Source organism: Haplochromis burtoni, unplaced genomic scaffold, assembly GCF_018398535.1.
Source record: "Haplochromis burtoni strain Fernald_Lab_line unplaced genomic scaffold, NCSU_Asbu1 Contig_43, whole genome shotgun sequence".
In the NCBI taxonomy this organism is placed as follows: Eukaryota; Metazoa; Chordata; class Actinopteri; order Cichliformes; family Cichlidae; genus Haplochromis; species Haplochromis burtoni.
This window is the reverse complement of record NW_024582404.1, coordinates 1819285-1834355: the sequence shown is the minus strand read 5'-3', so window position 1 is coordinate 1834355 and position 15071 is coordinate 1819285. Positions and strand designations below refer to the sequence as shown.

Genomic DNA, 15071 nt, shown 5'->3' with positions numbered 1-15071 from the left:
ACGTACAGTATAAGCAGTATAAGTACATAAATATAAGACTTCCTGTGCAGCCTGAGAGTACACGCAGAACTTGTTTGTGATCATCCTTTGAGATTCTTCAGCAGAATCAGAACTAGAGGCAGAGTTTTTCACCTGTTGAGCATAAAAGGGAATTTACAGATCATCAGATATGACTGAGTAAACTTATTTGCAATGTGTAGTTACCACTCAGGGAGCAACGCATGCAGCGTGAGGCAGAATTCACAGGATGGTGAAAATGCACATTTTCATTTTCCTGTTTCCGGAGATTTTTGAACTTTGTTCGGAGAAAGTTTCACATTAAATTCTCACAGGTGAGTTTGTTTGGCTGCACTTTTAAACAAACGCATCTGTTATTTCTCTTCTTTTGCATATCAGACAGCTACTCAAGACATATGTTCCACCCCTGCTGTGGACTACAGTGCGTTCTGGAGGATCATTCTGTTATTAGGTATTACCGAACCAACCAAGAGTAGAACTTACAAAATAAAACTGTTAGTGTTCAGCAGAGCTCTTTGGTGCTCTGCATCTTAGTTAAATACAGGAAGACATCTGGACGGGAAGAGCCAGGAATCAAACCAGCCTGTGATCGCTGGCCAGTCAGCCAGTACAGGCATCCCCAATGCTTATTTTTAATTTTTTCCCCTCTATCTTCCTTCATATGCTTTGGCACCAGAGATGTATTTACATGGAAAGGCAATAAAGCAACTTGAAACTGGGAGAGGGACAGAGTCCTCTGCTGTGCTGGGAGTCACGACGTGGCTGATAAACTGAGGAGGTGAAAATATTGAGTTTAATCGAGAGAAAATGAGGGGGCAGAAGAAAGAAGTGCAGGCTTTCTTGTTAGTCATTACAAATTATTAAAAAACCCAAACATTTATCTAACAGGTAAGGACAGAGGTGGATACTAAAATGGGTGCATTGCGATTGTGTAACGATTCTCAGTGTTTCGTGTCCTAAGAAAAGTAAACCCTCATGCTTGCATAACAGCTGAATTGTTAACATACTGCACAGGGTTTCCCTTTGTTTTAATCCTGGGGTGCAACGATGGACAATAGCCAACAATAACTGGCACAAATGAGCAATTAAAAAAATGTGACTATCTGTGCGTCCTGTGATGGCAGGAACAACGAAAACAGTTAATGACTATGTTTGAAACAGAGACCGATACACAGTGTGGTGCAGCTTTGTGAGTCACCGTTAAGAAAGTAAGAAGACAAGTTTGGTGATGAAGGAGAAAAGATGAAGGAGAGGGAGGAGGGAAATCCACTAACTAGTACAAATACATACCCAAGATCAAATCTGACTTAAAAAGCTTCAGCTGCTAATATTATTTATTTTTACTATCCAAAACTCTGTGAAATAAACATTTTTTTGTAACTTTTCCCCCCTGTACCAAAGAGCTGTCGTCTACTTTTAAAACCACACCACTGAGCCATATGACACATCCCTTCATTACCAGGAACATTGTTTTTAGTCATTCCCACACAGACCCTCCCGCTGCTGTAAATACAGTTATTTGCTGGGGAAACTTGGATGCACCAATTTATCTGTGCAATACTATTAAAATAACCTAATTAAGACACCAAATACTGAACACACAAGAGCGCATTTTGTTTCTCCAAAATAGATTTTTCTCCAATTTAACATAAGGTCAGCTATCAGTCGGACGCTATTCAAATCATCTTTTAAAGCCATGGTTGCCAGGGTGCTGGAGCCTAAACCAGGGAAGGCTCGAATTAAGGACCACTGCCTCGCTGCGGTGCACATTAATGATATCTGCTTATAGTAATCCTTATGATGATTAGATTTTGGAGTTTTATTATATTGGTGCTCCCCTGGATAAGCCTGAGGAAGTGTCTGAGAGGAAGGAGGTCTGGGCATCTCTGCTTAGGTTGTTGCCCTGTGCCCCGGCCCTGGATAAATAAAAGCAAATGGAAGGACTGATGGATTAAATCTGCTGAAAGCAAGCAAATTAAACCAAAAAGTGCCAAATACATCAGGTCCTTGTGGCTATTTCCACAGATTTCCACAGATGAGTTAGTTCCCAAAGCCTCCCATTTTAAAATGTCCAACTTTACAGAAGAGATGAACACGTTAATAGGTTGGTCCCTAAAGCTAATTTTGCCATTAGGTAGTGGCTGCTTCTGCTGACAGATCATAATCACAGAGGAGGCAGCAGCAGGCAGTCGTCTGCTAGGCTTCACCTCAACTAATTCAAGTTACTGAACCTGACCTCAACTGTGTCGGAGCCTTACTCTGAGGTCAGCTTCACTAAAAGCCTCTCTGAGAAGACCGTCCCACTGTTTTGGTGAGGGAATTCTAATATTTCAACATTTTAACACAAACAAATAAAACCCCAGCAGGTTTCTGTCTCTGTGTGTTGTAGCCAGCCTATAGAGACACCAAGCTATCCAAGCTACCACTGATCTCTGATCAACCTTCTCGTACAGCTGTAACCAGCCTAGAACCTTAACTTAAAGTGATGAACATGCAAAATGTCACCGCTTTGATTGTGTGAAACACCAGAAACACTTTTAACCTAAAAAGCATGAAAAAGGACAAATCTTAGTTTTGGCCTTTAAAACATCCCACCGTCCCCACGTGTCCTTCCCAAGAGCAAACCCATCTTTGTCCACCACACTCGCCGCTCGTCCTCTCTTGGTAATGATTATAATGAACGCCTTGTTATTGTAGCTCCTCCCCACATGCTGACACCTTCCTGTCCTCTGCTCCTGTCACAAGCTTTTCTGATGAAAACAAACATATGATACATATATGTAATACATTTGCATTGTATTCCATATTCTTAGAAGACGGCCGTGTCAGCCACTGTGATATTAAGGATTTTCTGTAATTTGTATTATGACTGAAACTGTATTGACTAGATTTGGCGAGCCTGTTTTTTCTTAGATCACTATTGTTGCTCGTCTTGCTCTGGGGTCCTATGGCACATTCAGGTGGTGCTGCTCAGCTGGAGACCTGTAGATGCTTTGCTTTTACTTTGAGTTCTCCTGTTTTTGCTTATTTATTTATTTATTTATTATTTACTTTAAATGCAGATATTTAATTTTAAACTTGTAACACTGTAATGGTGTGAGGTCTTGGGGAAGTTTTCCTTGACAAAGAGACGTTGACCTCAAAGGACTTCCTGGTTAAATAAATGTTAAATAAAGAAATGACACTTCTGTGTAATCAGATATGGAATAACAGCACGGTTTAGAGATCTCTCTGTAACAGTGAGATTAAGGTTGCAGACAGCCATGAAAATCACAGCCACGAAGCCCATCACAGTCCTGACTCTTTATTAACAGCAAGTGTTACAACGAGGGTTACTCTGTGCGACCCTGTACTCGCAATATGAACGGTTACCTTCTGTTAGAAGATAAAGAGCTTCTCTGTGTCTTGTTCAGTGATCTGTGCAGCAGTCTGTACTAACGAGGTCACTGAGTGCAGCATAACAGTTATACTGATGTTTAGCGTTACTCAGATTGTGGTTTGTTGTGCTTTGCATGTATATGGTGGCTGTACTGTTTGGAACTTTTAAACTAGAAATACATTTCCTCTTTGGGATCAATATTCTATTCTATTCTCTCTACTGAACCCTTCTTCGTCCTGACCAGCAGACGGTGTCCTTCTTCTGCCTTCGACCGAATCTTGGGAGGTCTGAGAAAGTTTTGTGTAAAAACATTATTTTTGGTAACTTTATGACTAATGGGGTTAAACAAAGGGATCAATCTCAGCGTTATCTATATATGAACCCAAATCACATCCTTGTTTCCTCCTTCTGAAATTTCCCCACACATTAATGAAAACCGCTGCGAGCTGCTTTCAGCACCACAGCTTCTGCTTTTCCCGTGTGGAGCAGGTGCACGCTCACCACAAGCCAATAAAAGGCACCTTAAACAAGTTGCTGCAGGCAGATGACATCAAATTATCTTGGAAGGAAAGTGCTTGTATTGCTCTGGTCGTGCAAAGACTGTTGCCCAAAGCAGAAAAACACTTCAATAAGTCTACAAGCCAAACAGAAGTTGGTAACAAACCATGAATAATTCGACTGCCAGACACGCTCTCAGGCTTAACCCTAGACAACCTGACGACCCATGTACAGACTACTCTGTGTCATGCTGTTAAAGCTCCGCCGGTCACCATTTTCAGATATAATGGAGGCTTGCCAGTGCACTTTACTTCTGTCTTATCATTTTGAAAGAGTTGCAGAGGAAAACTGAAAAAGGCTCTGCAATGATGAAAAGCCGGGACATTTGTTGACATGGCTGGAACTGATTGACAACATTTTATTTTTCCCTTTGGGCATTTATCTTCTGAACTACATGACTTTGGTTTAATAACACAAACAAACACATATATTGTAAGTAACTTTTGCACAATCAAGTCTTACTAATAAAACCAACATATTCAAGTGGTTTTCCTTTTTCTTCATTAAATACACACTAACAGCAGAGCCAATCCACAGAGAGCTTCTTCACCTTCAGCCAATTGGCTGCAATTCCCCTACAGGGCGCTCAAAATATAACAGGAGCAAATGAAGATGAATTATTTACACCTGCTTCATGACAAAACAGACCACATTGATGGTGTTTTTAAAGTTCACAAACATCGCCCTGTTTAGGTTTACTAAATAAAATGAAATATTAATAACGTGTGTTTTTGTCTGACCCATGAAATGGATACTTAACAGTAGTTCTTCCAGGAAAACTGCTGTTATATAGACTGTTGTATTTTAAGCCCATTTCTAACACACTGTGCTGACATCTACCTTCACAGTGCCTCTGCTCCCACTCACATCCAGCCACACTGAGGGTCTAAAATGGCCCCAAAATGACTCAGAAAAATCAGCTCCCCCCATGAAAGAACCACTTCAGAGGAGCGAATGTAAGTTTTGCCATTATCCAGTAAATTTGCAGATAAAACATTTTACACTCAGCTTACATGAACCTATTCAATTTCCCGTGACCTACTCCACTGCAAAAGTGCTTTTAAAGAGCAGGGATTGCTCATCAAGTTTGCTGCTGCTCCTTAGAGTTTCTTTTTTTCTGATTAAAGTACTTGTCAAACAAGATATTCACAGCGTCTTCAACTTTACGGGCTGACGGCCGGCGAGATCCCAGGTCTGTATAACAGCTTGGGGGGCAAAGCCAAACAGGAGCACACTGCAGATGCTCAGTAATTGTTCCCCAGGAAAGTTGGTCTATGTGAAAGCGAGCAAACAAAAAAAATCCAGCGAATCCTGTTCCCATTGACAGAATGTACAGCTTCACCCGCAAGAAACAGGTGGGAGGTGTGAGGCACCAGCATGTCTGTAGATATTTGTACCAGTCTAACACACACACACACACACACCTGCTCTTCTCAACAATGGCATTAAAACTATCAGCTGATGACATGATTTCAGAGATGAATTACGGCAGAAGAAGACGGGAGGAACCGATCAATACGATGGTATCTGTTTCCAGACAGAAGCAGGGTCGGGTAGAGAAAATAGGAAAGAGAAGATGGAGACGACGACGTCTGGCCCGTGGATTATGTTTCAAAGATGACAGCGAACGGGCCTGAGGGGGTCTGACACCGTGTAGTTCCCAGAGCACTTCCTCCTTTTTGCTTTCTTTGTATCGAATGGAAAGGCTCAAGTGAAGTCGTACAAATCAGAAAAGCACCTCATTGCCATGGCAACAGGTGCTTTTTGGACTGGCTAAACATTCAAAGCAATAAATAAATAAATAAAAGCAATAAAATCCCAGGAAACGGAAGGTGGAGGTAAATAATGCCTAGGTTTTCAGAGTGCTGCGTATCTTAGAGGAAGCACAGCAGCACTGCAGAGGGCAGCAACACAAAAAAAGCTCCAGCAAATGAAAAGAGGGCAAAAGACACGAGTGTCACCGAGCAGATGGTTTATAAAGAGAAAAAAAACAAAATAAGAAAGTTAGTGGTGATTGTGGTTCAGTGTAAAACTACAAAAAAAGAAAGAAAATAAATAAACAGATCAAGTCGATGCAAATAATTAAACACAGCGACTCAATGATTTCAAGAAGATGTGACTCATTAATAAATGCATCTCTTTAAATATATATTATAAATCTGGATATACTAACCATAGCTGGATATTCAGCAGTGACTGTGGAAACATGACGGGGCGAAAGCATCGTTCATTCAAAGCAAAGGTCACCAGCATGTCACGATCCCGGGTCATGTGACCCAGCGTTTTGAGTTTTAATATATTTTGATGTTGATGGTTTAAGTTCATTAGTTTATCTACGCTCATTTCTATTATGCTTACATTGCCGTCATAGTCCATCGTTTCTTAGACCTCTTTTTGTTGTCACCCCTGTGTTTACGTTTCCTATGTTTATTCTAATCAGCTGTTTCTCCATGTGTTTCCTGCTCACCTCCTGCGTGTTTTCACTCATTCCTCGTCGTCTGTTATTCTGCTATGCTCATGGCATGTTTTCCAGGATTTTCATGTACTTTTGCCAAGTCTTCACAGTTCAGGTTTTTCATGTTCACGCTCAGGGTTTTTTTTTATGTTTAGCATTAGTTCACCCAGTTTAGGCCAGTTTTTAGTTTTGCCTTGTTTTGTACAGCTGAAACCAGCCTTTAATAAATGGCTCACTTTCAGTTAACATTAAGTTTGTTTCCGCGCTTTGTTTTATCTGCATTTGGGTCCTTCACACAGTCACTGTCACACAGCAGGAACCAAACCAGGGAGCAGTGAGATGCCCAGTGCTGGGCATACATGAACAGGACAGTTAATATTTTTATATTTTTATATTTTTATTACTACTACTAGTAGTAATAATAATCAGAAATGAACCAGAAATGCGGGTAAAGTCCAAGACCTCCTCCTCCTCCAAAAAAAAAAAAGAGCCCCTAGACATGGATCAGAATTGGTCTGCAATTATTTACTTGAGAAGATCGAGACCCATTTTCCTTAACCCCCCTTTTCATTTGATATGTACTTGAAGATGTAGACTTAATTTGAAACTTGGAATGGCAAAAAAACCTATTAAATCTCGGAGGTCCTGTCTCAGCTTAGAAAGAAAAAACTCATCCAAATCCATCCACACAAACCATTTGGAGTCAAAGAAATGAACCAATTACACGCAGCCACTTTGGCTGAAGTACGAATGGTCACTAAAACACCTTTTATTCAGTCCCCAATGAGAAGGAAGCTGCAATTATATCAGCTTCAGCCAGCTATTTTTGGAAAACTGAACACTGTATGTGCTCAGTCTCATAAGTAAAGCAGAGTTTGATATGATGACATATGTGCTTTATATTTATGGTTGTCATATCAGTTTATTTGTGCTTCCTGTTCAGTAGCTTTAATGCCTTGTTAAATCTTTTTAAAGAAATTTATTTAAGCACTTTGATGAATTTAGATGAGTTAAATTAAGAACCTTCATATTTATGTACGAAGCGAACATTTTAATAGAAAAACATTCATTGGTGCGAGTTGCAGAGACTCGACTGAATATTCCATGCACAAATTCAAACTTTAATATTTCGCCGCTGTGCATTAATTACTGTCAAGTCCTTCAAATATTACTGACGCCCTCTGTCATCAAACAGGGACAGAAAACAGCCTAATGAAACATTCTTTGATACCCACACAGAAAACGAGTCAATTTAGTGAAATTAAATGAGATAAGTAAACTTATCCAGGCTGGCAGCTCGGAAATAGACCTGCAACGCCGTGGCCCACAGTGAGAGCAGGTCTGTCTGCTTCCCCGGACCCTTTAAAGTAGGAGCACTCAGCCTGAGGATGCTCGTATATCGTTAGCGCCCGAGTGTGACCAGTAGGAGATTCGCTATTGGCAACCATCCCAGGAGTCATTAAGCTCGGCCTCTAACTGTCATTGTCCCCCTGCCTGTGGCTCCTCTGGGGTCCACGAGCCAAATTTGTGCCACCTCAAAGTTCAGAGCCATTCCAAAGGTCCAACAGCGATATGACATTACCTTTTAATGGGGCAGATTATTAGCAGAATAGAGATAAACCTGCTGGGTTTGTACGGCCGCTCTCATGGATACCTGCGTGAAATAGACTGCAAGGCTTCAGGCGTTACCTGGGTCACCTTCTGTGAGAAGACTTTGCTCACTTTAGGTCAAACTGTAGCTTTAAAGCTACATCATCAAATACCATCTTAAAAGATTAAACTGCAGTCAAGATTCTCTAAAATTCGGTTCTTTTGCTGGTTTTGTATCTTCTTTGCTCTTTTTGGTGAATATGGTTTGCTTTTTACTCCTAAAATGTTATTTTCCAGTCGAGCTCACTGAGCTCCTGCACAAGAGTTTGCAGAGAGAGAGTTAGTTTCAAAGGCGATGCCAACACAGCAAATACAGCCGGTGTTGATCTAAATAATCCCGATCATGATATGGATGTAGAAAAAGAAGCACACAGTGGACGTGATGTGGTGGGAATTACTGGAATAACCGCACTGGCACTTTTGTTGGTGGCTATGCAATTACTTTAACTAATTTTCCAAGGCATGTTTAACCAAAGTGTTTGCTTCGATTCAAGGAAATCGACACTTAAAATAATAATAATTATTATTATTGCCAAGAAACTGGAGTTAAAGTGATGGCATTGAGCAAGGATGAAAGGGCACAGATTTTATGGTTATGTAATACATTTGGCACATGCATTAGTAAATAAATGGTTTCAAATATTCTGCTGAAGTCTTGTTGTGCAGAAAATTTGCTTTGAAGAGCAATAACAGAACCAGCCGCCATTTCTGAATTTGTTTGAGTGACAACAGCGATCGGTCCACTGCTCCTGAGGGAGAAGCTACAGTACAGGACGTTTCAAACATGTCCACCACCTCATGGATTACTCACTAGTTGACAAACAGGCCACAGTACTTGAGACTGAGCAGTGGTCCGACTGACTTGGTGATGTGCAGTACCGGAGCCCCTCGGGGGACTGCGCTATGCTATGCGGACAGACACCAGAGAGACGGATGTTGACCTCAGAAGGAAGAGGATGGCTACATGTCTTGTGTCTACCCTGTGACAGGATGCTGATGTGATGGAGTACACAAACAACCTGGGCATCGACATTGACAGGCTGAACTGAAAGACCAACACAGAGGTGTTGTATGTCTCTGTGCAGTGCAGCAAGATGTTGGAGGTTTTTTAACAGACCACAGCTCTGTTGCATCTAGAGCTGTGGTCTGCTGGGGGAGCATCATCAGCTGGTGACACCAACAGACTGAATAAAGTAATTGGGAACACTGGCTCTGTGACTGGCACACGTCTGAAGCTTCATGAATAATCCTCACTGCCTTCTGCAACACTTACTGGACAGTCAGCAGAGCATCTTGTCTAACAGACTGATTCAGCTCCACTACCACAAGGACAGACACAGAAATAATAGAGCTCCATTATTATGTAACTTTTTGAAGAGAAAAAGCTAACAAAGAGAAAACGAGCCAACCACTGCTACCCAATATTTGACACTTAGAATTACAAACGTCTCATCTCAGCCTTCAGCTTCATTCACTCTAAGCCTTTATTCTGAGTCATAGTGTGTGTGTTTAATCAGCTTGCCTCTCATTGAAGCTCTTGACAGTTAATACATCATGTTAATAAACTATCTCTTTAGTCTTTTTTAGTTTAGCATGAGAATTACTGCAGTTTTACCACGTCCCAAAATGTTCTCACTGGATGATAAACTTTACATTTATATTTTATCGTGATGGGTGTTCACTTACCCCGAAGTTGGAGGCTGCAAATCTGGCTGGAGCAGAGACATTGGTGGAGGCGGTGGGGTGGGCGTAGAAGGCATTGATGTTGGCCAGCAGGGTGCTCATCACTGCCGGCACCCCTGACAGCATGTACTTAGAGGACAGGCAAGAGAATTGGCTGAGCAGGAGAAGAAATGTGGGGAAACGGGCAGGGGAGAAAGAGAAAGGAAGATTGAGGATATAAATGCAGTTAGCAGGTTAAAAAAAGGCAGAAGTGGTTATGGAGAGGCGGGAAGGAAGGTGGGTAAGCAATTAGGATAAGACAGGTGAGGACAGAGGGTAAGAAGGTCGAGAATGAGACATAAAGAGGCCAGAGGGGGAATCAGTGGAAGCAGGAGGAGGATATAAATTACGGAGAAAAGGGAGAGAGTAATTGAAGTGGACGCAGGAAATAGCGAAACATAACGAGAAGGTGAAAAACAAAAGACACAAAGAGAGACGGACGGGAAATGATCAAAAAATGAACTCAATGAAGATGAAGAAAAAAGGAAACTTCTTGTGTGGACCCGAAATTAATATTGCCAATGATGATTTAACATTTGGGGGGGGGTGGTGGAGAGTTAAACCAGTATTTCCCTCTGAAGACCCCAAAAAAAGCTAAAGGAAACTGGATATGGATGGACCAAATGGATTTGAGTTGGGTGCAAACATACCCAGGGTGTAGAATAAAATCTGAGACGTGCAAGCATTTTTCTGTCCCCATGGCTACATTTGAATCAGTTTTGGTCCACTTGGTTTTGGCTGTGGTCTAAATATCTTAGCAACAATGTAGCAAACACAGAATGACACAAAACAGGAAAGCTGATGCTGAAGGCAGCCAGTTCTAACGGAGGCTGGAGAATGGGAACTCCTTTATTCACTCTAAAGACTGGCCCCTGTATCCACGCGTCACAAGATGATCTCATATTCTTTGTGTTGTCATTTTGAATCCACACGCCAGCAAAAGATGTGGAGTCATACGAGGGGGTGGAGAGGTTTCAGAAAGCCACTGAACTGAAAAGATGCATGCAGCTACAGCAAAAAACTGTCTTTGAGCCAAATCTCAAAGTGATGAAACCAGGTTTCACTGTCGCAGAGGAAATGGCTCATTCAGTGGAAGATGCTGCAAAAAGAATATGAGTATTTGCGAGTGGTAGCTTTTTCTGAGAAGCAGAGGCTGTAAAGAGCAGAGAAACTACATGATAAAAACAAACTTTCTCACACAGAAAGCAGACACTACACTGAGTTGTCATATTGAGGGGAAAAATAATATATTACATTTAATTAAACAGCCAGTTGTATGGCAACTGTGCGGCAACCTTCACGTAAAACGTAATCAGAACGCATTTTTTCAGTTGACTAACATGATGACTTTTTTATGTGTTAAGTGGAGCATAATGTATGTGAACAAGCTTTTAGGGAAACTGAAATTTAATTTCTTTTTACTGAAATAAAACATCTCAGAAGCTGCAAGTGTCTGGCCCCTGATGTCATTGATGTTTCCCAGTGTGGAAGTTTGAAGCGGAGCCCTAAGAGGTTCACTTTTGCAGGATGCCAAATTGCTTCTAAACTTATCCACAAAATTATAAATTGTTTGGTACAAACAAATACACACATACCATTTAGAGTGTGTGAAATGTTAGACAGGGTCCTAAAAACAGGTGAATAAATTAATTTCCTCATCGGTGAAGGAGCTGTTCGGTTCACCGAGTTCTTAGTGAGACTTCTATAATGGCCACAGTGTTCTTGTATATTCCAATCACCACTTTCATTTGGCTGTGTCATTGAACGGCTCATATCCACATTTCCGCTGGGACAGAGTCTGGCCCACTTCTGCTTACAGCTTCACTTCACTCAATATTTCCCCACATGATTGCGTTATGTGATTGCGCTCCTTTTCCCAGCACACAAAACCAACACACGTCCCTTTAAGCCCAAATTCTGACATTATTAATGCAATTAAACCAGGATGTGTGTATGAATGCTTGCTGAGTGCTTCTGTGCCCCTGCCTGCAATGATCCAACCAAACAGCAGGGAAATCTCTGAGGTGAGGGGTCATCTTTTCTCATTAGGTGAGATAAACTAATTTGCATGTTGTTTATAGTTCATGACATTAATGCCTCCCATCACATTAACATGCAGGAGACACACAGGTCCACAAATAACACCGACGAGCCCCTCCTGATACATCTACCTCACATCACAGCCTGTTGGATGGACTGTAGTCAAGTGTTCGGTAAGTTTGCAAACAGAGCTTACGTCATGGCCTGGAAGATGGACTCAACGCCGTAACGCATCGCAAACTCATCCACAATTTCCTGTTGCACTTCATCAAAGTAAACCTTCCACGCGTCGTCTCCCTGAGCAGCTGGGATCTTCACCGCGCCGCCTCCCTCAACATCCGTCGTAAAGTGAAACGTATTCTAGAGAGAGGATTTAAAATTTAAAAATGTAACTGTAATTATTAACCACATGAAACAACTTTGTTTATTTTAGGAATCTGTTTTGTGTTAGCAAACAGACTCAGACGTGTGTCTACTGATCCTCAAAAAGTATTTATGAATATTTCCATTTCAAACAGAAATCCCAAAGAGGTGTGAAAAATGTTCCAAGACTTTTCGGATAACCAAAAACAATCAAAAGTCATTCCTCCAGTGCCCTCCTCTCACCTGAAATCTGAAGGTGATCAGTCTTTCTCGGTTGCTGCCCCCAAGCTGTTTTGTTTTTATTGTTGTTTCTGTAGTTATGTTTCAGTAAGAATGGAGTAAAAATGGCACGGCAACATTTATGTGACCAGGAAACATCAGTGGTTTATCAGTGATTGCACAGATATTTTTCTATTTCAGCAACCAGTTGCAAAAAGCTGCAGTGACCAACTGATTGGCCAGAGGTTGAGCGTGCAGGGTTACTGGTGGGAGGCAACCTGCTTCCAAACAATCCAATCTGCCATCTGGTCAATAAATGCAGACAGATCACACAGACTGACTGCCACGAGTCTCTTTACAATAGGAGACGTGACTCAGCTGGTTATATTCTGGTTGTATTCATATAAAAACAAGGTCACCGAGCGCCCGTGCCGTTGTGCAGTTACACTGCGTCTCTATTTGTGGAGAAACTTCAGTTTCAAACCTGTGAGGTTCTGGCTGGACTCTAAATGTAAGTAGCTAATTTGAATTTCTGTTTAATTCAATCTGATTTAATTTCTCTGTGTACACAGCACTGATTTATCACAGCTGACTGCAGTATTGTCACACACAGACTGCATGTAATTGTCAACCTGACCCCGTTCAATTGTAAACAGACTTATCGCACACGACCATAATCGTTGTGCTCGTGCCGTGGTCTCTCTTTTATGTGGTAAATTGTGAAAGCTGTTTTAACCATTTCTTTGTTGATAGCTTCATCTGAATAGAAACTATAGCATAGCAAACTGTTTAACAAATACAGTCAGTGTCCCCACGACATGTTTGATGTCCTTTACCTCATGAAGGCACATGTACTGCACGTGGTAGGGCGCCACCTTCTCCTCTCCCTCAATCTCCACGCTGATCTGAAGACGGATGGCACCAGACACCGCCGACTTGTCTGTCCTCTTTTCTGTAAGTAGAGAAAAACACAGACACAATTACTCTGAAGTGAAACATCACTCAGAGTTAAATTTGAGATGCTCTTTAGGTCTTAGATGACAAACAAACACTCTGAGACATTTATTCCCATAATCCTCTGAGTTCTGAGTGACTACATACCCAGGGTATACCACACGTCCATCTCTCCACTGAGCGTTCGGACCTCAATGATGCTCTGTCCCAGGAAGTCGTCCGACTCCCTCTTCAGACGCTGCTTCACTCGCGACTTGATGTCATCATCCTCGTCCCAAACCCGCAGCTTGATCCGGTCTGATGAGTTGTGGCACTCGCTGTGCAGACAGGGAACAGGTGGGTGGGCTGTTGTTTTGACACATGTGGCAGCACGCAGCTGAGGTGAGGCATATGCAAGCCCAGAGCAAATAAACATATGTTTGAAATGATTTAAGAACCACATGCTTTATCACTCTGCAGCCAGCAGCTACTGACTCATTAATTTGAAGGGGAAAAAAAAGGTTTCGTCTTGGCTATATTTATAAATAAAAAAAAATAGATGTCCTAACCCAAAGCTGAAATATAGCTTGAAGAAGTGCATGTGACGCAATTTTACATCATGCATATTTTAAATCTCCAAACCTCTCTTCTTATGTGCTTTATCCGTACAGAGGAAAGTTTTAAACTTCTTAACTGCTCTAAAATTCATATAAATATACAAAGTGAGAGGGCTACCAATGTTGCACCAGACAATAAAAGCTAATAAGACGCATTAGTGCTAACTGACCCACACTGGTCTGCAGCTGTTCAAATATTCCTTACTTATTAATCAGATTATATAATAAAGTCAATGAAAACCAAAGGAGGGCATACAAACTTCTATCAAACAGAACATCCACAACATTCAACCCACTGACAGGAGGCGTGCTTAACATGACTGCTGCCTTTAAAAGTTGGATTTTCCTGGGAAACTTTGGTCTAGACATTGACGTGGGTGTTACTTTGAAACGTACCGCCCACCATTGCTGCGGCACAATCACACACCTCACATGTCAGGCCTCCCTCATGGAAACAATGTTAGACCACAACATAAAAACTTGATGAAAATCCAGGCATTAATCTGCCTGGATATATGATCCCAAGGCCACAACCCATTGGACCCAAAGGAACCACAGATACTGATACTACTGCTGTATATGCATTTTGCTATTTCTAAGTCCTGCACACCTTTACATCTGTTCCACTGGGCTCCATGTACTTAAAAAAGATGCTGTGATCAGGAACAACACAGCAAAGATGATCACGAGGAATACTCTGTGCAAACCCACACAGTGTTGAAAAGACCTCTAACGAACCAAGTGAAATCATCTGTGTGGGTTTCCTATGGGTGTGCGGGACCTTCAGGAAAACTATTACAAATCATCTTCTTGCACAGCGGGGTCACCGTGACAGAGGCACATAGCTTTCAGCTCCAACTACGTTTTAAACCTGGAGGAAAACAGCAACTTGCACTTACAAGCTGAACTTTTCCTCCCAGACTGGGTTCAGGTTGCCGTAGATTGTCTTTGTTCTCTTCTTGGTTTTACCCACTTGGATGGTCACATAAGGATCACTGGAACCTGTCCTGTCCTTGGCCTGGAGACCCTGCGCACTGACGACTGACACACACACACACACACACACACACACACACACACACACACACACACACACACACACACACACACACACACA

The 15071-nt window shown here is 41.8% G+C and overlaps 1 protein-coding gene across 1 annotated transcript in view; it reads right to left on the bottom strand.

Annotated features, from left to right (window-relative positions):
- LOC102299138 overlaps positions 1-15071 on the bottom strand; it is a 178958-nt gene that overhangs the window by 41365 nt on the left and 122522 nt on the right. The window contains exons 19-23 of the mRNA XM_042220112.1: positions 14854-14995; positions 13506-13675; positions 13241-13356; positions 12019-12182; positions 9747-9897 (exon numbers count right to left, since the gene is read on the bottom strand). Coding sequence (XP_042076046.1) covers positions 9747-9897; positions 12019-12182; positions 13241-13356; positions 13506-13675; positions 14854-14995 — 743 coding nt within the window. The remainder of the gene's footprint in view (positions 1-9746; positions 9898-12018; positions 12183-13240; positions 13357-13505; positions 13676-14853; positions 14996-15071) is intronic.